This window comes from Leptosomus discolor, chromosome 8 (genome assembly GCF_034619465.1).
Source record: "Leptosomus discolor isolate bLepDis1 chromosome 8, bLepDis1.hap2, whole genome shotgun sequence".
Lineage (NCBI taxonomy): Eukaryota > Metazoa > Chordata > Aves > Leptosomiformes > Leptosomidae > Leptosomus > Leptosomus discolor.
The window spans coordinates 10,674,720-10,699,218 of NC_141398.1; the positions used below are offsets into that span (position 1 = coordinate 10,674,720).

The 24,499-nt window shown below is 38.8% G+C and overlaps 1 protein-coding gene across 1 annotated transcript in view; it reads left to right on the forward strand.

Annotated features, from left to right (window-relative positions):
- Positions 1–17,649, forward strand: part of GALNT1 (polypeptide N-acetylgalactosaminyltransferase 1) — a 64,395-nt gene extending 46,746 nt beyond the window's left edge. The window contains exons 6-12 of the mRNA XM_009959853.2: positions 1,371–1,541; positions 2,987–3,104; positions 3,749–3,929; positions 12,023–12,162; positions 13,269–13,367; positions 14,114–14,248; positions 16,762–17,649. Of these exons, the coding sequence (XP_009958155.2) occupies positions 1,371–1,541; positions 2,987–3,104; positions 3,749–3,929; positions 12,023–12,162; positions 13,269–13,367; positions 14,114–14,248; positions 16,762–16,908 (991 nt within the window). The 3' untranslated portion in view covers positions 16,909–17,649. The remainder of the gene's footprint in view (positions 1–1,370; positions 1,542–2,986; positions 3,105–3,748; positions 3,930–12,022; positions 12,163–13,268; positions 13,368–14,113; positions 14,249–16,761) is intronic.
- Positions 17,650–24,499: the final 6,850 nt, after the last annotated feature.

Consider the following 24,499-nt stretch of genomic DNA (forward strand, 5'->3'; position numbering starts at 1 on the left):
ACAATATAGCCTACAAGCAGATATCTCCTTTCTGAAGGGCTGGATAAATTGACGTAAGGATAAAAGGCTAATTCAGTACAACTTACAAGAAGTAAAACTTGGTTTAAAGTGAAGCTTATATCGGGATGCATGGGATAATGTGTTAAACAGCAGGAGATCTGAACATGAATGGAGTTGAGAAAGCAGTGGAATTTGAGGTCTTCTTTCTGCAGCCTGGCCCATTCCTTCATGAATTTGGGAAGATATTCTTGAGGAAGAAATGGAGCCCTAATCTCCATGTTAACACCAACACTGTGAGCAAGAACTGTCAGGTTTACTGTTTTCAGGTTCTCATTGTGATTTCTTTATTTCATAATGTACTTGTATTGTGGAAATCTGTGCTGTGACTTGGTCTTCTGGGGTGTATTTTCTAAATTTAGCATTGTTACTGGGATTGTACTGATGTACACTGCGGTAACACAGCTTTATATTTCTGTCATAAGTCGCTGCTCACAACACTTATACCCATGATGGTGTGATGGAAATTGTATTGGGGGGAACGACACCACACCAAGTAATAAAGAATCTTTGTTCAGGGCTGTGCTGAGACATAATACTAACCTTTAAGTTATTGTTAATACACTTTTTGTGAGACTACAATACATAAATTGTTACAAATTGTTCAAATGGCTGAACTAAGTCAGTCCTTCAAATTTAGTTGCAACCCCTGGATCACTTTACAGGGCTCTCTGTGAGAGGAAGCCTCCTTGAGGACGGTTGCTTAAGTGTCTTAAAGATGATTAGAATTAGTTTCTGTGAGTGTATCTCTTCAGTCAGGAAAGTGGACAAGGAAGCCTCTTTCTGTCAACTTTGATGCAGTAGTTATACTTTGTTAACAATGACTATCATTTCTTAGTCCTGAGGGCGTATATTCCCCAGAGCTAATGACCTAGTTTTAGTTTCAAAACATGCAAGCTACTTTGACCAATAAATAGAAATTAAAAACTTGTTTTCCATACAATCGCCATGTAGCCCTGAGAAAGCCGTGATCGACTTTTCCATCTGCAGAGGCGTGAATATTTGTTACTGGTAATAATGCAAATGCAATTTTAAAAAAGAGCTACTACTGCCAAAACTGTATCAGAAAAACAAATTTTCTATTAGATGAATTATCTCTAATTAGCGAGACAGAATTTGAGCCTGTTTCATGGTAATAATCTATTGAATACTGTTGTTAAGAGATGGCATTATGAAAATGTAAATTGTATGTGTTAAAACCAAAATTGAAAACAAACAACAAACCCCCCCAAAAAAACAAATCAAAACAAAAAAAAACACACCACAAACCACCTTTTGTGACACTTTAAGTTTTGGTTCTTTCCTTTTTCTAGGAGAACAGTAGTGTGTCCCATCATTGACGTCATTAGCGATGACACCTTTGAATATATGGCAGGTTCGGACATGACCTATGGTGGATTCAACTGGAAGCTGAATTTCCGTTGGTATCCTGTTCCTCAGAGAGAGATGGATCGGCGGAAAGGAGATCGAACCCTTCCTGTTAGGTGATGAGAAATTATTAAATTGGTTAAAATGTTCACCTGATGTTTACTCATATCCTTTCTAGGTTAATCTTATAAGTACTTAGGGAATTGTGTTGTAGCATCGCTTCTGTCTGGTCGAAGGAACAGCATAAAAGTTCTTTTACGTGGATTGGTTGTTGGTAACTGTGGTAGCAGTGAAGGAAGCAATCAGCTTGTCGCTTCAGAAATAGTTTTATGTCAATTACCAGTGCATTACTAGCTTTTAACGAGTTTTTATACTGATGCAGGGGTTTCTGTGGAAGCTTATTTTTATCTTTTTTTACTGAACCTTATTTTTATATTTTATTCTAACAAACTAAACAATACTTTGAAGAGAGGCATCGATTTTTGGCATATATGTGTGTGTATGTATTTGTGTATGTGCATACATATATAAAGTTAATGTCTTCAAATTGCATGGATGGGAGATTAATTTATACTAATGCAAAAGTGATGAGAAAGATAATTTGTATGTAATGCACACTTTTTAACAGTTGCAAACTTACATTTTCTGGCCTTACTGTTCTGAAAAGTGGGCAATGGCCTTTACTGGGATATGGTCTTTACTTTTTGTTTGTTTGTTTGTTTTTCATTTAAGAAATCCAGAGTCTTCTCAGTATATGGCTAATTGTATTTCCGCCCCCACGTCCCACCAGTTTTCTTTTTAGGGGAAAAACCAACAGAAAATTTTAGGTAAATTGTGACCTAGCTTGTATTTTTATGTGTCTTTCAGAAAAAGCCCAAAGCATTTCAGGAAAATGACTAGTGATAGAAAATCATTTATGCTAAAAGTATAAATAATTTGTATACTTAAACTACAAAGTTGTATCTTCAGCCTAATATATAATTTACCTGTTGTGTATTTGTTGACTAAAAGAACGGAAATTTGGGAGATGTTGCTAAAGTTAGGAGAAACTAGCACAGTTTATGGGTTTTTTTCTACGAATAAGGAATTTGTAAAGAAAATCTGGATGTAACCCTGACTGTACAATTTTCTTGTATGAAGCAATGATAGTGAAAGCAAGCAGGACACTTGATAGTCTCCCGTAATTTTTCCACGAACAGTTGCCAGAAGGATAAATTTCCTGCAAGAAAGTGTTTTGTTTGGGTTTTTTATGAGTTACCAGCACTGGAAGCAGAAGTCTTTCTCAGGAATGGCAGCAGGTTTCTAGGGGCTGTTTCTCTGTCCAGACTCAAATTTGAAGTGAGAAAATAAGGAGAACTGTCACTAACTGGTCCCATCTCTGGAAAACTTTGTGCTAGCAAGTATATCAATGGTAACTGAATTTGGATGGAAGCTTACTGAGAAGGAACATGTTAGGAACTTGGGAAATAAAAAGCCATTTTCTCAGTGTGAGTGTGAAATGTATTTAAGTATATGTTTTCATAGTGACTGACACTTACCTTTTGTCTTCCATGTGCCCCAGGACCCCTACAATGGCAGGAGGTCTTTTTTCAATAGACAGAGATTACTTTCAGGAAATTGGAACATACGATGCTGGAATGGATATTTGGGGTGGAGAAAACTTAGAAATTTCTTTCAGGGTAGGTAAAACTCTTTTCAGTGTTTTGTTACTCAAGACAGTGCATCTTGAGCTCCGTAAGATGCGGATCTGCTGCCTGCATCAGTCCCCTCTCCTGTTGCAGTTAGCACTTTGCATCCTGTCAAGTTCTTCCAATGGAGATGTGCAAAGACTGTATGTCAGTGAAAAGTGCATGGTGAATAGGTGGTAGAGCTTTGTGATTAAAAGATTGGGATGGTCATTCTGAAGAACGAATGCATGTGGGTGTGTGCGTTAAAAGGAGTTCAGTTTAAAAGGCTAACTGGGGAGCATAAGTTAAGGGTGATGTCATCAGTGCATGGTTTAATGTGTTGGTGAAATGTGAGCACCTCTGTTACAAACTCTCTCTTCTTGCTGTTTTCTAAATGGTTGCATGTGTCCATTTGGATGTGGACCTAATCAGCATTTGTTCTCACTTTTGTTCCTACTAAACAGCACTGTTGTGAGCATCTTTATCTGTTGAGCAGGGAACAGGCGTACATTTCTCTTCCATGCAGTGTGTATTTGTTCTAGACCTCAACTAATATTGTTTCTCCAACTTGGAACAGAAGCAAGTGATTAACAGTTTAAAACATTTTTTTTTTTCAGCAACTTGAAGCTATGCAATAATTGTTCTGTTGCTTTCAGATCTGGCAGTGTGGTGGCACTTTGGAAATTGTAACTTGTTCACATGTTGGGCATGTGTTCAGAAAAGCAACACCATACACTTTTCCAGGAGGTACAGGGCAGATAATCAACAAAAATAACAGGCGGCTTGCAGAAGTCTGGATGGATGAATTCAAAAACTTTTTTTACATCATTTCCCCAGGTGAGCAGCTCTTTGGTTATGCGAAATGCCTATTAAGAATTAAAATGTTATTCCTACTGTGAATAGGAACATGGGTATTTAAATAAAAATGTTATTGCTTTGATGTTCATAAGACAAAGCTCATGTAAGATGTACAAAAAGGAACATCTTAATTGAAAAATAATTTTGTTAGCCAGAGATGGGCCCTGAAGTAATTTTTTTTTTTTAAACCTGCACAAGATTTCCTGTGCAATAGAATTAAACCTCAGTGGAATGTCAAAGAGCTCAACCATAGTGCTGAAAACTAGCCATCCAAATACATCTCATAGTCATAGAATCGTAGAATGGTCTGGGTTGGAAGGGACCTTACAGATCATCTAGTTCCAACCCCCCTGCCATGGGCAGGGACTCCTTCCACCAGACCAGGTTGCTCCAAGCCCCATCCAGCCTGGCCTTGAACACTGCCAGGGAGGGGGCAGCCACAGCCTCTCTGGGCAACCTGTGCCAGTGTCTCACCACCCTCACAGTGAAGAATTTCTTCCTTGCATCTAACCTAAATGTACCCTTTTTCAGTTCAAAGCCATTACCCCCCTTGTCCTATCACTACATGCCCTTGTAAAAAGTCCCTCTCCAGCTTTCTTGCAAGCTCCCTTTAAGTACTGGAAGGCTCCTATAAGGTCTCCCCAGAGCCTTCTCTTCTCCAGGCTGAACAACCCCAACTCTCTCAGCCTGTCACTGTAGCAGAGCTGTTCCAGCCCTGATGGTCTTTGTGGCCCTCCTCTGAACTTGCTTAAACAGTTCAAAGTCCTCCTTATGTTGGGGGCCCCAGAGCTTAATGTAGCTGGAGTGTGAATGTGCTGGAGCTTGTCCTCTGGCTTCTGTGTTGTAGGCCTTCCAGGTTGAATAGATCAGGAGTGATTTAAGTGAAACCATGTAGCAGGAGTGGCAAAAGTTAACATCATCTGGCTTGGTAGAGTTTGCACTTCAGTATCCAGAGTATAGGGGCAAGTTGCCAACATCCTTGTCTGAGATTATATTTATTCTGTTTCTTAAAATGGATGTTAACAAAACAAGAGGATGTAAAATATGAGAGAAAATTTCCTATGAACTCAAACTTTCTGAAAAAAAAAAAAAAATCAGGAAAAGAAAGGAAGCCTGGGAAATACTGAATTATTACTTTCCACTACAGGATATTTCTGTTGTTGTTGTTTAAAAATACAAACAGAGAAGGACAAACTTTGAGTAGTAACAGACATCCTTTCTAAAGATTGGAGACATTAGAGACATTCAGCTTCAAATACTAAGTGGTAGTTCTATATGCCAAGTCTGCTTTTCCAAAAATGTATCTTTAAAATTAGTGTTTCCTTATGACTTGCCTATTAAACCTGTATTAGTATTGCAATCTAAAAGCTGTGATACAATGTAGTATAAATCTGAACAGTGTCAAATTTTAGATTACAGGTTTTAAGAATACCTGTGATAACAACTGACTGCAGGTTTATGGTGATTTTTTTTGTCCTGAGAGAATGCATTACTCAAATAACTGTGTAAGATTTTATTTTTTTTTTTTTTAATTAAAAAAAATAATTCCTGCTACTAGTAAAAGCTTTTTAGTTGAAATCAGAAGCTAACAGCTTATGATTACTGCCCTGTGTTGTTATTAATGAAGCATTATGAATTCAAACATTACGTGTATGGATGCTCAGAAAAGCATATATAAATAGGTGCAATCAATTTTGGTTAAGATTGCTTTTATGCATCCGTGTCAAGCTAGATTTTAAACTTTACTAAGTAGCTGGAACACCTAACTATGAAAATAACCTAATTCTTAAAAGCAAGTGTAAATCACTGAACACCATGATAAGGCGCTCTTACTTTATACATAGTCTCTATAGTCCTTCCATTTCCTGTGGTAAGTGTAAGCCACAAAAGGAGTTACACGGTTTCAATTTTGTAGGATTGTTATTTTGATAGGACTTACCTTCATAGCGTTGCAGTATTGTGGAATATGCATGCGTTCTCCCGTTGGAGAAAAGGAATGAAAGAATTTAAAATAGAACACAGTAAAAATTTTGAAATGGTGACAGTAACTTAAGCAATTATCTATAACTGCACTGTGTATTTTCTTTCCTTTCAAAAAATGCATATCTGCATAGTTTGTATGCTAATAGCCTGAATGATTGTTGGATAGGGATGTGTTCTTGCCAAGCTCTTCTTAGAGCATCTGCACCTGCCGACTGATCTCTTTTGTGTGCCCTTATCCATATTGACACTGCATTAAAGTTTGATACTAGAATTTCTGAGTGTTTCAAGAATAGGATCATATAGTACCTGAATAAGTTGGGTTATTCTGAAATTGGTTTGTGGCCCGGGACTGTGAAAAGAGTGGTTAGTACTGTGGGTCGTTGTTAGCTATGATGTAATACATGTTGTTCAGAGAACGAGAGCATAAATGTACTCCGTGCCACTCAGGCCTCTTGCCCTCAAATCCAAATTTGTGAGAGCCGGTAGGTATTAAGTAGAAAGGATTACTATTTTGGGAAGTTCGCAAACACCGTACTGTTGTTATACTGGTATCCCCAGTCTTATCTGAGCGTTGCAGACCATGATTTTACCTGTTGACAGCAAATACCATCGCTGTAAATTTCAGTAAGCCTTTCTGGCCAATAGTTGTCTTAGGAACTTGATGAATCTCTGTCATCTTGGCTCATTTAGCCATACTCTGTTTTCCAGGTATCCTTCTAATATAACAAATTAAATGTTTAGCTCTTGCAGAATGATAGTGTACTGACCCTGTGGCAGAGTACAGTATGCAGCCTGTGAAACTCTTTGCTAGTGCAATGTGTACTTTCAATATTACTATGATAGTGTCATGAGTTCTTGCAAATAGCGAGGTGAGGATTTTCAAGCTGATGCTGGTTTGCAAGCCTGGGTGTAGATGAGCGAGGAAAACTGGCAATCCTCTGTGCACCCAGGTTTTTTCTTGTTAGTTGACATGGATGAGAAAATGGGATTTTGAAGGAGCTAATATACTGACAGGCATCATTGAGCCTAACTAACAAGAAATTTGTTTCCTCCTTTATATCCTTTCTCTTCTGCTCCCTTAAGATAGTGAATCACAGAGGGGATTGGTCCAGGAAAGCAAACCTAAGACTCTTGGGTAGCTTTCCCACTTCGTGTAATCTGTGTTGTCTGGAAAACAAAAAGGCTTGCTGCTTGAATTATGGGAACTCGAGACTTTTTACTGTTGATGTGATGTAGTTAAATGGAAAGCTGCCCTCTTGAAAAGTAAGCCTGTAATCCTTTTTTCTTTAATAAGTACAGCCTAGTAGAAATTGTTACTTGTCTGTTTAACCTTTCATGCATTTTAGAAGCCATCTCTCTGCTTAATAGTGGTTAGGTACGGATGGAGGTTGGGCAGGAAAGTGTTGTAGCAGCTGCTGCTCAGCCAAAATCAAGCTGATCTCATTGCACACTACACCTGTTCTCCACGGCAGTAGTGGCACTAGCTGTAGTCTTTCCTCATTAGCCAACAGTTTTCCTCACAGTCACGCGTCGCAGCATGGCACTGTTTCCCAGGCCATGTCCTCTTAGGCTTTCAGAAAACAGATCCAGCATGTGCAGGTGAATTGTCTGATTCCTGGCTCCTGTCATTCTGTTCTGCGGACTCTGCCGCTTCTTTATGTCTAGTGCTGGCCTTTCATCACTCCCTCTGCTCTAAAATACTAGGACTGGATTGTCCAAGGTGGAGCTTCATGAGATGGCAGTCAAACAGCTTACTGTGAGGAGAGAGCCTTGCTTTTAATGGCAGGTGACGGGGCTTCGCCTCCCCTCACTTGTTGATTGTTCATCTATGCCAACTGATTTGACTTGGTGAACTTGTCAGGATTACTTGTCCTGTGGGCTGGTGTTCTAGTGGTTAAGTTAGTACCTGTGTCAGCACAGGAGGTGCAGCAGGAATCTGAAGCTGAGCAAGGGAAAGGTATCCCTTTCTGCAGCAGCAGCTGCAAACTGTTCGGCTGCCTTACCACAGCTACCTGCCCCTAACTACTAATTAATGATAAACTGTCAATTCTAGAGTTTGTTGGTATCCTTTATCTGAAGGTGAAATGCGGAGCCTTTCCAACTGGTTTCCCCATGCTGTGTGTCTGAGTTCCAGCTCCTACACGCACCCCCCCCCCCCCCCCTCCTTGTCCAGCATAGATCTTTGTCGTTCAGCAGCCTCTCGCATCCCAGCTGGTGAGCTGAAGGCATCCCAAAAAGCAGCTCCAATGAGCTTGGTTGGGTAGAACCTTGTCTAGCTTGTATGGAAATTAATTTTATTGTTGTCCAAAAGTTTGCCCCAGAAGATATCTTCCATCGCACTGGGGCTAACTGAACAGACAGAAGTCCTGAAAAGACAGCATTGCAGAATTACCCGAGCAGGAGCCATCTAGACAGACACATAGATGTGCTATCCTGAAAACTGGATCAGTAGACCTTTCTAACTGCTACATGCACTTGTCTCTAGCCGAGCATGGTTAAGTCAAGGTTCAGTATGTATAGAGTGGAAATGGGTAATGTTTTTGTTGACAGGAAGGACAGAGAAGGGACTGAGTCCACATCTTGCAATGTAGCTAAGCCCATGTTCAAAGTATGTACTGAGCGATTCCCTATGTTCTTGTTTTCAGCTAGTATTCCCTATTAGCATTAATTGGGAATGCAAATAATGTAGCTATTCAGATTGGTTTTAAATGATTACTGCTTATCAAGTTTCATAATACTAAATAAAACCAGGTTCCATGATTTTTAGCAGACTAGTTTTAAACAGTTTTCATGCTGTGCTTTTGAAGATGATTGAGCAATTAATAATCATGATGGAAAAAATAACGCTCTTTTTTTCAAAGCAGTTTAGCATAAATATATTGCCACAAATTGAACTTGGCAAGCAAATCTTCAGCTCTTTTTGACATTTTGAGGATGTCAAAGCTTTTGAAAGAGGGCTGATGGGAAACTTAAAGATAAGGTGGCAAAGAAAATTAAACTGAAGGAGTATTCTACTGATAGACATCATTATATGTATGTTTTTGTAAAGGTTTAAGGAATATACATTAATAATCAGAGTAGTCTGGTACTGCATACCAAAATTCTTCAAGAATAGTGACAGAGAGATGAATCTTACATTTGTACAAAAGAACTGGTGATGATGGTGTGATTGGATGATTTGATGTGGGGTTTTTTGCCCTAGCAGTATTTTTTTTTGGTACATCTTTAAGCATATGTGTGGAAAAAAGCATGCAATTGTCCCACAGCAAACAACAAGCTCTGTAACAAATAGAATCATCAGAGAGGTCCAGGCTTTTAACGTAAGTAGGGTTTGGGGTGGGGGAAATATATTATATGGTCAAGTAAAGACAACAGTAGCAAGTACTCTTAAATACTGTTTCTGAATTATTTTTTTTTTAATGAACCAAACCCAAATGATTGAACAACTAGTGGACATGATTGTCTTTGTCATGATGCACACACTTGTAGAATCTGGCATAGTTGTCTCCTGGGAGGAAGATTTGATCTAATTCTTTTGGTTTGGGTTTTGATTTGGTTTGGTTTGGGTTTTGATTTGGTTTGGTTTGGGTTTTGATTTGGTTTGGTTTGGGTTTTGATTTGGTTTGGGTTTTTTTTTATTTTAGCTAAGCTTTTAAAAACAAGTACATAAACCCTGGAAGGTATATGTCACTCTTGTGTGTATATAAATTTTACCAGTCTGTGGAGGAAAGAATGATTTAGACATGTATTTAATGTTTTATCTGCTTTATACTTTGCAGTTTTCCTAGTTTGCTTCCATTTTTTTTCCCCCCAAAGAACTATTACCATAAGTAACTGCCGCCGCACTGTATAGCACAAATGTATAGAAACACTCAAGCTAGTTTTGAGTAATATAGATAAGGTACCAGAAACCTAGGAACAGAGTAATTCAGCCTTGTTAGAGGACACCCCGAAGGCAACTGTACCAGTTCTGCTGTTCGGTCCATCTGCTAACCTGATACAGGCTCTAATCTATGTTCCTGTACACAGTTTGGTGCAGACCTAACTTCAGAGAGGATTTCTTAAGAACCTTTCAGTCTAAAAATGGTTAAATGGAGTATAACACACACCTTCTATTTCATTGTAACGAGGGAAAATCAGCTGGCACTTTTCTTTCTACCTGGTGACATTTAAAACTACTTTAAGAAACAGCACGCTTGTACACTATTAAGTATCACTTTGCATTTAATTCTTTATGGTTGTGACTTTAATTCTTACTGCCATTCAGTGATGTGACAAAGCCTTAACAGTGGTGTTTTCTGAAGGTCAGCGTAGCAAACTGATGAATGAGTCTTGAGTATTGTAAGGTTGTTGTGAGGATGGCATGATAACCATTTCATCCATCAGCTGCTTTTTCATCACTGAAAATATATATTATTTTCATATATACTTAGCTGTGGTTGGTACAGCCTTTCTTTTCTTACCTCATCACCTTTTGATAGAGTGCTCCTTTTGGTGTGGAGCAAATATTTGCTTTGGTGAAAATAGGGTGGTGTTTTGGGGGTGTTCTGTTTGTCTTTTGGCTTTGCGATTTCTTTTGTGACTGGGAAGCCCAAACTGAAGTTTTCTGGGATTCTATTCCAAGAGATTTTTAGAATTCATTCACACTCTTCAAAATTTCATTAAAAAACAAGCTTTCCTTTGCATTTGTTCCCTTACCAGTATAGTTCTCCAGCATCTTTGTTAAAAAGTATTTAGTTAAAAAAAAAAAAAAAAGGCAGCTTAACAGCCTAGCTAGCATTTTTTTTCTTTCTGGAATATAGAAATTACTAATACTTTTCTTGATATTTACAAACATTTGGCAGAAAACATGTAGTTATCTGTCTTAGTTGAGTAGAAATACACCATCTGCTGGCAGTTCGATTTAATAACACAGTATGCCAACAGAAATGTCTCAAACTCAGTTTCAAAAGGTCAACAATGTTAGAGGTAGTTCATGGTCCTCTAAGAGGAGGGATTTCTGAAAAAAAGCATGCAGCTGGAGGTCTATTGTGGGGTGGCCAGTTGAGCCATATTTGTGGTCTGTGAGGGGAGTCTAAATTGCTAGGGCTTGGTTTTGTTCTTTTTTAGTTTGGGTTTTGGTTTGGTTTGGGTTTTTTTATAGTGTATTACTTTTGGTCTGTGTGGTATGGAGTGCAGTGTACAAAATACAAAAAGAACATGGTGCCTGAAAGCTAGAAATTATCCTACCCTTAATTAATGAGTTATTGGTGTATTAATGACAATAGGGCTTCATTCTGGTGAGACAGAAATATCTACTCACGCACACCTTCCTCAACCCATCTGCACATGGGACTTGTGCAAATTAGTTTTCAGAAGGAATTAAAACAACCATAAAGAGTGTGGGTAGATACAGGAAGAATGAGCCCTTTGATAAATGAGGAGGAAAGGAGAAAAAAAGGCAAGAAAATACCACAGAAAGTTGATAACAGCCCTAATGGTGAATGTACTTCCTGCAAATGCTGCAGTTATATTGAACAAATACTGAATTATTAAAGGATTAGCTCCCTGCATGAAGGCTGCTTTCTGACTGTTTCTTTGTGCAGTTTGATAAACGATGAAGGGTCCAGCAGGTGGTACCTGACTTACAGAATTAAATTAAAATGGAATTCTCCTTGCTCCACAGAAGGAGACTGCTGTGTTATGCTGCATAGATATGCACCCCAGTTGCCATTGGGGATAAATGGCATTATTGGTATAACGGTTTCAGCCTTTCTCCTCTGATAACTTAGTAAGCAACTGCATTCAAATTGTTCCACAAACCACAGGTAAGAAATTGTCAACGTGTAGCACAGAGGTAGTGGTTCCATCTTTGGTATAATTATCTGGAAGAAGTCATCACAAATAGTGACTGATGTGTCCTCTCTGAGAATACAAACAGCATAATGCTCTATTAAAAGAAACAAAAGTAGTTTCTTTGTGTAAAGGTGACTTTCCAAAGAGAAAGTCTGTCATGCAAGCAGTGTGTTATACTGATGATTTTTGTATTAGGTGGAATTATGTAACGTTTATTAGCAGACATTAAATAAAGCTTTCTCTTTTTTCTACAGGAGTTACTAAAGTTGATTATGGGGACATATCGTCACGACTTGGACTAAGACGCAAGCTCCAGTGCAAGCCTTTCTCCTGGTACCTGGAGAATGTTTATCCTGATTCCCAAATTCCACGCCATTACTTTTCCCTGGGAGAGGTAAGATTTTATCGTACGTATTTATCTACCCTATGTAAAGTAGGTTGTGCAGTGAGTTGTTTGTATTCTGAACTCAGTAGTGCAAACAAGTTATCTCCAGCAAAGTTCAAGTATCTTGATCTGTGTTCCTGTCATCTGTAAAATGATACATCTGGCTTCTCAGTGGGGCAGAAAACTGAACTTTGGTGTACAGTACTGTAATTTGAATGTTTTCCCTTTTTTGCTACAGTACTAAATGTCACATAGAAGGGCTTTAGAAACATTCCTTCAGAAATGTATAGTTATGGATAACTTTCTGTATAACATTCTCTATGTAGACTAAGAACAGAGTTTTGCTTAAAAAACTAGACCAGGTCAAGCAAGGGCTTTGCCTGAAAACTGCTCTAAACTTTTCTCCCAGAGCCCTTGTCAGTGACCACCAAGTTCCAGTGATCCCTAAGCCTTGCTGGGCATTTCTCTGTTGTTTCTTTACAGTTTAAGGGACTGATGATGCTGTCCTAAATAAGTAGGGACTACTCTCCTGTACAAGTCATGTTTATCAAATATTGAGCCTGTTGTAGAGTGATTTTGTACTGTTTGTATTTAAAAGAAACACTTTTAACAAAATGGAGCAGGCAGTGGTGCTGCTGCGTGACTATCAGGAGACTTTACTGTGCAGTAAGCAGACATGAATATAATACAGGGATTAAAGCTGTAACTCACGAAGTGAGGAAGTTGAACCCAATCACCCATGATTTCAAAGGGAATTAAACCCACAATGCCTAGGAGAGTGCTTTAAAACTTCTGAAGGGTTTGGGCTGGAGACTCCATTGTGTCCGTTCTGTTGTAGCTGAGTCTTTGAGCAAAATGAGTCCCCAGGGTGGAGAGATCCCCGAAAGAAAGCAAAGAAACAAACAGGGTTCTGTAATCTGGTAGCTTGAACATTTTCTTGGGAGTTTGAGTCTTGGACAGTGGTGTCTCATTGTAGTATGGTTCCTATATTTTACATTTCATTCACATGACCTCTGGTGTATAGCAGAGAGAACTGGTGCCGGTGTGATTTGATACGGACCTAGTTCTCTTCTAAAAATAACAGCCTTTGGTGATGTGTTCTTTTTCACTCCCAGATAAGAAATGTGGAGACAAATCAATGTCTGGATAACATGGCAAGAAAAGAAAACGAGAAAGTTGGAATCTTTAACTGCCATGGAATGGGTGGCAATCAGGTGACAATTTTTTAAAAAAAAATATCTTAATGTATTGAATTATTTGGAACACTACTTCTCATCGGAGCAATTCTTCAGTTCTTTCAGTAGTTATCTTTAAACTATACTTAAGTTGTAAATTTTAGGAAACCATTATTGAAGAAGATGCCTGTAAGAGGAAATGCATGAGAAGATTTGGTGGTGGTTTGTCACTTGTAGGTTTTTTGAGGCCTGATTGCAATAGGTTTTAGATCAACTTCCAAGTTGAAAATGAAACGAGGGGAGGAGAAGACTTCAACTCCTGTATGTTCTCTGGAACTGTCTTCTGGTTTGACATCTGATTGGCACTGTTACTTTAAAAAAACCCAGGCCTGTACCTGAAATGCTGGTTTTAACATACATTTTTCTGGATGCCAGTTCTGGAATTTATTTTACATCTGGTTTTTTGTTCTACTTCGTTAGAAATTTTTGATGACTTGTTTTCCAATATACAGAGATTGTCTGTGTTGGGATCTTCCTGTTTCTATGCGGGAAGTCGTCTGCAATTCAAAAAAAAAAAAGTTAATTTTGACTGAAGAGCTTGTTCATAGAGTGTTTATATTTATTTCCTAAAAAAATAATTAATCTTTCTATATATCCTGAAGGGAAAAGAAAAACAAAATTAGTGGATATTAATGAAGTAATATGCAAATGTTCCCCCCTTCCCTGCCCCAGGAATCTTTTAGTTGAACGTTTTTTTCAGTTCCTCTAATTGTTTTTCTGTCTAGGTTTTCTCATATACTGCCAACAAAGAAATTCGAACAGATGATTTGTGTTTAGATGTATCTAAACTTAATGGCCCAGTAACAATGCTCAAGTGCCACCATCTAAAAGGAAATCAGCTTTGGGAATACGATCCAGTGGTAAGTCTTCTAATGACTTGTGACATTAAAATGAGACAACTTGGGTTTTTACGTGAGCCTACAGAGCAACGTATTCCAGCGTGGAACCACTATTTGACAGTCAAAATAGGAAACAAAGTCAGGATTATGTTCCCTCTGTTGTTAATTCATGGTGCAGTCATTCTTGATTTAATTACCTGGTGATTTTGGGGGAGCTTTTAGGAGAGCATTTTCAATGTGCTTTTGGATTCTCTGGAAAAAGGTAGTCTGCCAATGTAGTCTACATTGAGATCCAGACTGGAAGAGTATTCCAGGTAACTACTGGACCAGCGAAAGATAATGCTAACAATCTGGTGACAAATTCATCACCTGGTGTCTTGTCTTACACAGGGTTAAAAGGAATACTTTTCTAATTAAAAAAATCAGCATCACAAAATTGTAAGGAAGATTTTACGTTTCTAATTGTGGTATGTTTAAGGTAGAGATGCATAAAACAGCTTTATTTAAATCAGTTTCTTTCATGTACCTAATGTTTTAATTTATTTTGAAGTTCACATGTGGAACTGCCAGATCTAGAAATCATTGACCGTTGATCCATTCATCATTAATTTGATGTGCAAGCTCTAAAAACATTTTTGTGATTGAGTAGTGCAGTCAAGAACTCTGACTTATGTCATGGCTAATTAGAAAAAAATAATTCTCAAGCTTAGTTTAAAATCAGGTTTTGCAAAAGACAGTTGCAAGATGATTTGTGGAAGAAGACTCTTGCCAGTATAGTCATGATGATTCTTTTATAAAAAGAACATGAAGATACTTAGCTACTAAAAAGTGATTTTGCTGATTAAAAAGAAAAAGAAATAAAGGGGGGTTATTTCTGACTAAATAGACTTCCTATAGATTTTAGTAGCTGAGGTGTAAACAACCTACAGTCTTTAAGACTAAAAGGAAATATGTAGGGCTGATGATTTTTTGAATAGGATGGCAGTTAATGTGGAAGATGGTGGATGTCTACTAGGATTTCTGCACATTGCTAGCAACTGCTGATAGGAGACTGAAGAAAGCTGTTGAAGGCTTTCAGGATTAAATGTTAATTGAAATGATTAAATTTGAGTCTTGGGAACCATTCATTCATGTTTTTAATGCAGTTAGTTTACCTGACTTAAGTAAATAAGATGAGCAATATTACTGCATACAGTGATTCGCCAAACAGCAAGTGCTTTTTATTTTGTTTCTACCTTGAACATCTTTAGACACCTAATTGCAGCAGTCTGTCTTGCAATGATTGCCACAGACTGTAAAACAGGCTTCCCCTGTGTCAATCCTCAGCCATAAATTAGGTTGTATGTGTTTTTTCTCTTCATTCTGGTAGTGGAAAATCTAGGTATAATCTTCAGAACTTTACTGAAAGCTGGCTAATAAAGGCAATATAAGTTGGCTATAAAAAAAAAAAAAAAAAAAAAGGCTATAAAGCCAAAAATAAGTTAGAGAATACTTAACAGGAACTCCTGCCCACGTAGTTGGGTGATTTTTCTGTAGTAGGTTTTTTTTTTTTTTTCCTTCTGCCTCTGTTCAGGAGGCATATATGAAACCCCTTTCCCTTAATGTCTACCAGGAAGAAAAAGAAGGTGGCGCAGAAGCTTTGTGTTAGTTATTTGTCTGTTTGTCTGCTCCAACTCCCTTCTTCGTTCTTCAGGTGCTGTATGAGTGCAGGAGATTGATGTGCTCAGATTTTCGTGGGTTTGGTTTTTTTTTTACCCTTTGCTATTTGTGCACATAAGGACTGTCTGTTGTGCCACTTTCCAGTCAGTTCAGTGTCCTGGTTCTGCTGCTGCTGGGGGATGTAACACTGGTAGTGGTGCCTGTCAGTACCATAGGCAAGTTGGTGTGCTGTTGAGAGTCCATAGTACAGTGGCAGGAAATGCAGCTTCTGAAGATCTCTCCAGGAGGGTGGTGCTGAGGTAGATGGGGTGGTGTGTGGACAATTGCATAAGTAAGATTAGTAGGTGTTGGAAAAGATGTACAAATGTGAATTTGTACACATCTTTTGTTTAAAAGAACGTATATTTAAAAAGAACATGGTACTACAAGAACATGGTGTAAGGTCAGTTTTGTGTCCCCAGCTGAGAAAAAAACATACTTTTGAATATGTATTCAATGTGTGCGTTCTGATCTGATCAAAACTGCTATTGTAACTAGTAATTGAAGTTATATATTGTGCCAGACTTTATTTTCTACCTTTTCAAATATGGCTAGCCGTATAGTCTTATTTAAAGAATGGTGGATATTGCTTGATAAAGAATGTCATTTGTAAGTTGTGACTGTTCTGTTTTTCATAAAGCAACGTTTTTAGTATCTACAACATCAAATAGCATACTTAAGTGTTCTTTAGGATTGGAATTTGGAGTCAGTAACCCAGGGGTCTTGTTTGGTTCCTACTTACCTATGGAAGAATTTTAATGGCCGCTAGAGACTTTTCAGTTAGCTTATGCCTGGTGATTTTTGTAAAACTAATTTGTTTTTATTTTGTCTTCAAGAAATTAACCCTGTTGCATGTGAACAGTAACCAGTGCCTGGACAAAGCCACCGAAGAGGACAGCCAGGTACCCAGCATCAGAGACTGCAACGGCAGCCGCTCCCAGCAGTGGCTGCTTCGCAATGTCACCCTTCCAGAAATATTCTGAGAGGTTCTAAAGAAAAGCAAGGATTGACTGGGCTACCTCGGCTGATACTTTGGCTACACGGTTAAGTAGCAACAGAAGAAACTTCTGCTCGGCAGAATCCACAGTTCATCAGCTGTTAGAACTCCTGCAGCTTCTCAGTAGCTGTGAACCAGCCTTCCTGTACAAGGATGTGAAACTACCACACATACTAGTGAAACTGCGCCCACTGATGTTTACAAGACCGAAAGAGTTTCTTCCAGCAAATAATGTAGAGAATGTTTGGACAGTGGAAACATAATCAATGAAATAGTCTCTCTGAAGAGCTGCATATCGTTGTAGTTTGCTTGCACATCAGTAACCTCTGCTGAAAGTGCTGTTGTAATGAAGAAAGTTCCAAGAATTTTTTTTCCTGGTTAGCAGTGGTAACCAGACTACTAAATATAGATCCACAAATAAATGAAAGAGAGAGCTGGAAACCAGTAACATGAAATAAGAATTCTGTGGTTTAAAAACAAAAAGTAAACAGGGTTTAATGGAAACTAAATCAGAACTATGAAAAGTACAATTTGTTATAGTGAAGTATCAAATTTATATGTAGATTTTATACCTCAGTGGGGGAAAATAACCAAGTCAAAAGGCAATTGTTTCTCTTTTTCAGTTGTGTGATAGTCCATAAATACTATTATTTTTTTTTGGCGAGTCTAAAATTATTTTGGGCGCAAACAAAATGAGCATAAGAATAAACTTAGCTCTTGAATGTCAGATCAACTTTTTTCATTTTTTTTATTTTGATTTCTTGGCTGTTGGAATTGTATCTTTTATTACTGTCTGAAAACTGGTGGTTAACATGCTGTCTAACTTTTTGTTTGTCCAGACCTGCCATTTCAGTTTATACTTGGGTCAGTCAGCTTATGGACTTTCATGGCCAAACAAAAGATTTAAGTACATTTTGGAATTAAGTTAACTTGACAGAATACGCTTAGCGCCCAAGACTCATACTACTGTACTATGGTTTGTTTTCACAGCAATAAGTCTTTTGTTCCTCGTTTGATTTCAGTCATCAGAAAGCCAGAAGAAAAGAGATGTGATTTGAGAAGCAGGAGATGGGAAAAACTGAAGGTTTTCTGGAATCCTTTTTCACTTCATATTCAGATGTGCTTCATTGTCAAGTGCATATTTAGATTAGACTCTGAACTGTAATGTTGATCTGCTGCTTTTTTCTAATAAAACCTAAAGAAAAATAGCTAAATTGGCATGGTTTTTAAAGTTAACATAGCCAAAAGCAATATGACGATGTCATTACATTGGTCTGCATTTTTTAACTGAATTGCTTTGTTTTCTTAAGAAAAATCTGTGTGGGCTGATCTTGAAAATGAGCCACTGAACGGTCAGAGTATACATTGAATTTTCTTTCGGAAAGAAAAATGAGATTTGCTTAATGGAGAGGATATTTTTTATGATAAATGTCATTGTTTGGCCAACTGTCCTGTAAAGCAAATTAAACCTAGACTCATGCAAAAGTTGTGTGGAATTATATTTGGTTGTTATGGCCGTTTTAGATTTGCTATTCCAAGTTGCTTTAGTTATTATTTCTGCAGCAGTACAGAAGTGTTTTCATACGCAAAGCAGAGGAAGTTTTAACAATTGCAGTATTATGTTGCTACGTAAAATTACATAGGATGAGGTGATGTGGGATTCATATCAGATAAAGCATCCAAATATCTAACTATCTTTCGTTGACCCCTCTCTTTGGATAGCCCTGCAAATCTTATGAGGTTGGAGTCAGTTTATGAAAGTAATGGTATGGTACATTTATCAGAAAGATATTGAAGTGTGCCAAGGTGACTTTTTTAAAAAAAAAGCCTGTGTTAGTGGTTATGTGAGGAGATTTATTCCTTTGGTACAGTCAGTGAAGAGGATGGGATGGGTGGCAGTGTCACCATTTGTATTCGATACATTTTTCTTGCTCCATAGATACTCCGTGGTCCCTCCCACTTTTGTACTGCTTCTGAAGTACAGTGTGTGGTTGTCTTGATCCTGCATATTAGCCACCAAAAGAGTTTTCAGTTTTCTGCTGTGTACCAGTGAATGATGGTTTGGGTCGTGTTCTGGATTTTATTTTGGTTTATCTTAGCAAACCAGCACTTCTTGGGGCGATGTGTTTGTGTGTGTGTAAATGAGGTTATGTATTAGTTCAGAAACAATTTCCCAAACTCAAAATATATTCCTTTAAAAACACTGCCAACAAAGAGGCTCTAAATCAGAGGTGGGTAACCTTTCGTGGAATGAGGAGCAGGAACATCAGAAGTGCAGTGTAAAAGTCCTGTAAGCTTTCAAAATATCTTAATTTACTGTTTCAGATTTTGTAAGTATATGGCACATCACTGAACACACAAAACCAAATACATTTTCACTTTATATTTTTGCTGTGATATCCTGTTAACAAAACTTAAGTGCCATGGCTTGTAATGTAACTAAACCTGTAGGCAGGCCTCAGGGTTACTATGATTTTACCCTTGTTAATTCAACAAGTCATTTTTTTATATTGAACACATAAAACTGCAGTAAAAATCATTGCATAACTAAAAGAAGGCCAATGGTATCGTGGGGTGTATCAAGAAGAGTGTGGCCAACAGGTCGAGGGAGGTTCTCCTCCCCCTCTGCTCTGCCCTGGTGAGGCCACATCTGGAGTGCTGTGTCCAGTTTTGGGCCCCGCAGTTCAAGAGGGACAGGGAATTACTGGAGAGAGTCCAGCGGAGGGCTACTAAGATGATGAGGGGACTGGGCCATCTCTCCTATGAGGAAAGGCTGAGAGACCTGGGGCTCTTTAGCCTGGAGAAGACTGAGAGGGGACCTTATCAACACTTACAAATATCTAAAGGGCGGGTGTCAAGAGGATGGGGCCAGGCTCTTTTCAGTGGTGCCCGGTGACAGGACAAGGGGCAGTGGGCACAAACTGGAGCACAGGAGGTTCTACCTGAACATGAGGAGGAACTTCTTTCCTTTGAGGGTGGCAGAGCCCTGGAACAGGCTGCTCAGGGAGGTTGTGGAATCTCCTTCTCTGGAGATACTCAGAACTTGCCTGGGCTCATTCCTGTGCGACCTGCTGTAGGTGACCCTGCTTTAGCAGGGGGTTGGACTAGATCTCCAGAGGTCCCTTCCAACCCCCACCATTCTGTGATTCGGTGAAAAACGCTCACTGTCAAGTTGCCAGCTTCAGAAATGTGACACAACAATCTGATTACCAGTCTATACCTTACTGATCCATACCTGCAAAGGTAGCCCTCTTCCCCTGCTACATATGGGGAGGGGAAGCAGCAGACTGGAGAGCGTCTGCAGCCCCTAGGTGTTTGGCTCAAAACCCCTTAGCTCAGCCAGTCCCATGGCAAGGTGACTGGTACTGGTTGACTGGCAGTGGGCTGTTCCTGGCTTGCCCATCTCGCCACGGCACGTGCTCAGCAGTGATACTGTGTTGTGGACAGCAAGGGTTTCTGCAAAGATTCCCTGTCCCTCTGTTAACGTGTGTTTCAAATACTCTGTTGTATTAAGCACTTTTCAGACATGGCCACAGAATAGCTTCCCCCATGCAGTTTTCTTCTAGTTTCTCTTACCGCAACTGTGGTGGCTGTTGTCAGAGCTCACTGCTGAAAGTGAGCATCCCTAGTGACTCTGTGTAGCTGTAGCCTCCCAGTGGTGGTCCTCCACTCCCAGCCGCAGTACTTCTGTGTCCCAGCTTTGAATGGGATTGTTAGTTGGCTGTTGTTGCAGAGTTACAGGCATACTTAATTCCTTTCCATCTAATCTGTCTTCTCATACTGAAGTCTTCAGGTGGAATTTTAGAACCTCTGTAGCTATTTTTATTTAACCTGTTCTGAAAAAAAAAAAAGCATTGTGTCTTTTCTTATTGTATAACATACCTGTATTATGAGCCATATGAATAATTTCCAGTAGAAATCCCACTCTGCTCTCCAGTGCCTTTGCATTTGTGGCTGCTTTGTTCAAATCGGATGTAGGAGGGGAAATATAAAAAAAAGACCACTGCTGTCTTACTTGACATTGATAGCAAATACACGCAGGTAAGTGGGGGAGAAAACAATCAGTAGTCATATTTTGAAGAGAGAATTGGTAAACTCTCTTTATGTGCTGCTTCTGTCCTGTGCTCAGCATGTTTAGCATAAATTTCCTATGCATGCTCTAAAGACAGTGTTCTGGTCTCCATCTCTTCTCATTTGCCTGTGCAAAGACATTTATTGAGCAAGACCAGTGCCTTTTAACTGAGTTGAAGTGTATTACATATTATGGTACAAACTTGGGGTAACTACACTGTGCCAGGTCTGATTAGCTCATCTTCAGTCAGTTTAGATACTGGAAGTTACAAAACAGTTATCTGTGTGTACGTGCAAGTGTGAATGTTGGGGTTTTTTTCTCAGTCTGCTGTCTTGTTTTATCAGTATGAAATTAAGTTGTGTTTTAGTAGCTTTATTTTTATGGTAGTACAATGCGAAAGGGCTTAGCAGTTGCTTTTCATTCTGTCACAGCAATGGTCCTAATCTGAGATATGTACTGTAAGCAAGAGAGAATCTTTATGTTACAAGTCAGCAGCAAAAGTAAGATAATCTCTCTAATTTTCGTTCTGCAGAATGCTGTTTAGTTTCTCTATTTGTTCAAGTAATGTATCACATTCAGAGACATGAGCAAAACCTGGGCAGGTTTATTCTGCCATGTTTCCCCTTCAAGGTAAGTAAGGAGGTACAAGCATGCTTCAGAAGATTGACTGAGAAATGGTTACTCAACCTTTCCTTCACTACATTAACAATTCCTCTATGCTTTCAAATGAAGAAATGTGGGAAATGTGTTGCAGAATAGATTTAAATAGCTTTAGGAGCCTTGCCTCTTATTTGAATTTATTTGTAATACTAGAGATTTAGGGCAAGGCAGGAATATGTAAAAAGTTGAAATGATCAAACTTGCACAACATCAGAGTGCAGTTTGCTCTCGGGTCTATAAGAACATTTCCTACAATCAGAGCAAATAGTTCTCAAGTTTGTGTCTTACTCTAAACACTAATAATTGAAAATTGTTTGACTAAACATAGTTGTGATAATATGTGAAAGTAATGCACATGTTGTACCATACTTTGAATAACAAAATAGTACTTTTTGTGTAATAAAAGTTTTTAATGTAGAAAACAAAACTGGCAAATAGCTAATAGATTATCTAAAGACTAGAAGTTATGACACTGAGGTGAAAAGTAATTCACTACATTGTTCATTTCTTTTCTTTTTGAATCTTGGAGAATGCATTTGTAGCATTCTGCTTGCATTTCGTGCAGTGTCAACTGATCCTTACCATGCCAAGCTATTCAGCCAGGTGATGCTACTCCATATCAAAACCAAACTCTGAGATGGAAGCAAGCTGCTGCTTCTGACAATAAACCAAGTAATTGTCACAGCACCGGTTCAGGGCATAGATAGTAACCCGCCTCTGAAATGATCACTACTGGCTACCTTGCCTCTGCCTCTGAAGCAACTAGTAAGACACACAGAAGAACTTCCTTTGTTTCAATTTTAAATGCATCATCTTCCTTTCAGTAGATGGATGTCTTCAGGAGTTCTTAAATAACCTTGACATTATTCATGCTTTGTATTTGTGTTCTTCAAAAAAGCTTTTTGGTCTCACTTCTGTCTCATTTTTAATCACCTTTTTCTGAGTCTTCTCTTTTTTATTCTTTCAAAGATTAGATTATGGTGTTTAAGGTACTGATGAGTTAATTCATTGCCATCAGAGATGTGCATTATGTCTGTGTTATCCATTATGCATTCTAATAGTGCATTGAGTAAATGTTTTCATTAAGTGATCCTCAGTGGCTTTTCAGTCTTCTGAACATTTAGCTTATAACACAGGACTATAGAAGTAATCCTTTGTTCCATTTTGCATTAAGTTGAATTTATAGAGTTATGCTTTCGTTCTTTGTATTTTGTTTAATCGCCTAGCTTTGGTTATTTTGCTATCTTAAATAACTTGGACTTCTTTCTCAGTACTTAATGATAATGGTTCAGTCGCAAGTTTCTGGCATTCCCACTTTTGCTTTTCTCTTGGGTTGGAATGGATCTCTGCAGGTCATCTGGTCCAAACCCCTGCAAAAGTAGGGCTGACTTCAAAGTTAGATGCGCAGGGCCTTGGCCAGTCCAGTTCTCAGTATCTTGAAGGATACAACCTTCTGGCCAACTTGTCTGTGTTCGACACCTCTCATGGTGAAGTTTTTTATTCCCCCTAACCCCCTAATATCCAATTGGAATTTCCTTTCACGCAACTTGTGTTGCCTCTCATCCTTCCAATGTGCATTTCAAAGTTGAAAACAAATCTTCACTGTTCAGAGCTCTGTCTGCTCGGTCACTTCCCTGTTTCTGGGACTGTAACCAGTTGGCCGTGTGTAGTTTATACACTGAAAGTGAACTGCTAATAGAAAGGAGGTTAAACCAGTGTTTTAAGAGATTTCACTACTGCTTCCTCTAAATTCTAGAAATATGCCTTTCCTACAAACTTGGCTTTGGCAAAGGGAGGCACCTATCCTGTTAAGTGGTCCAAGAAAAGCTGTTGGGTCCGTGTCCATTCCACAGGAAGTGGGAGCGGAGCCCAGCCTTCATTGCTGCGGCAGCTTCAGCACTGGAAATATTCAGACCAAAGAATCTGAGGATAAGTTTGGTAGTTGCCTTGGCCACACAACGAGGAGATCTGGGTTGTTTCAGAGCAGAAGTCTTCTTTCAAGTTCGGTGAAAACAGGAAGAATTTTCTAGCTGCTGTTTTCTGTCATGGTTTTGATGTATGTGAATTGATTAATCAGGGTGTGCGGGTCTCTAATGGATCTTTTTGGTCTGAAACTGTTTTCAAGTCGCTAACCAGATTAGCAAAGTGGTAGTTTCAGATGTGTGCCGGTTAGATGGACGCAGCTCAAATGACCAGTTCTGATGCTAAGTATTCTAGGATCTCAGGATATTAGAGTTGTGACTATAGGTGATTGCCATAATACGGTAAGTCATGGCTTGTTGAATGCCAGTGAACCCTTTGCTTCCAATTTCTCCTGTAGTCTTTTAAGTCAGGGAAGTGCTGGGAGTGGAAAGTGTCGTTTCCATACCAGGGTAAAGAACCTCTTCCCATGTGAAATGAAAAAAGAAATGTATCCTTGAGGCAGTGAGATCAAGTTGCACACGTAATTCCATTCAGATGTGCCTGTACTAATATGGTGACTGAACTGGAGACAAATCTCAAACCCAAAAATCTTCTCTCTCATTCCCAAATGCTGAAAACCACAGGAACCAACTCTGTATTACCCCTATTTATGGCTTGTTTGAACGTAGTAGCTCTCAAAATTACCCTTGGTAATCCAAGCCAATTGTTCTTCTGATCTGGCCCGAGTTTTTTGTGATCTTGAATGTGAATTACTAAAAGAAAAACAAAGAACTATTTAATTACAGGTTGTGCATATGTGCATGTTTATCTGAAGTAGTTTAGACAAAACACATTAAACCACTTCAACCGATTATAACTGAAGTTCAGCCTCACAGCAGGAGTGTGTACACTCTGTCACTTGAGAGGCTGTTTTACTTCTGTG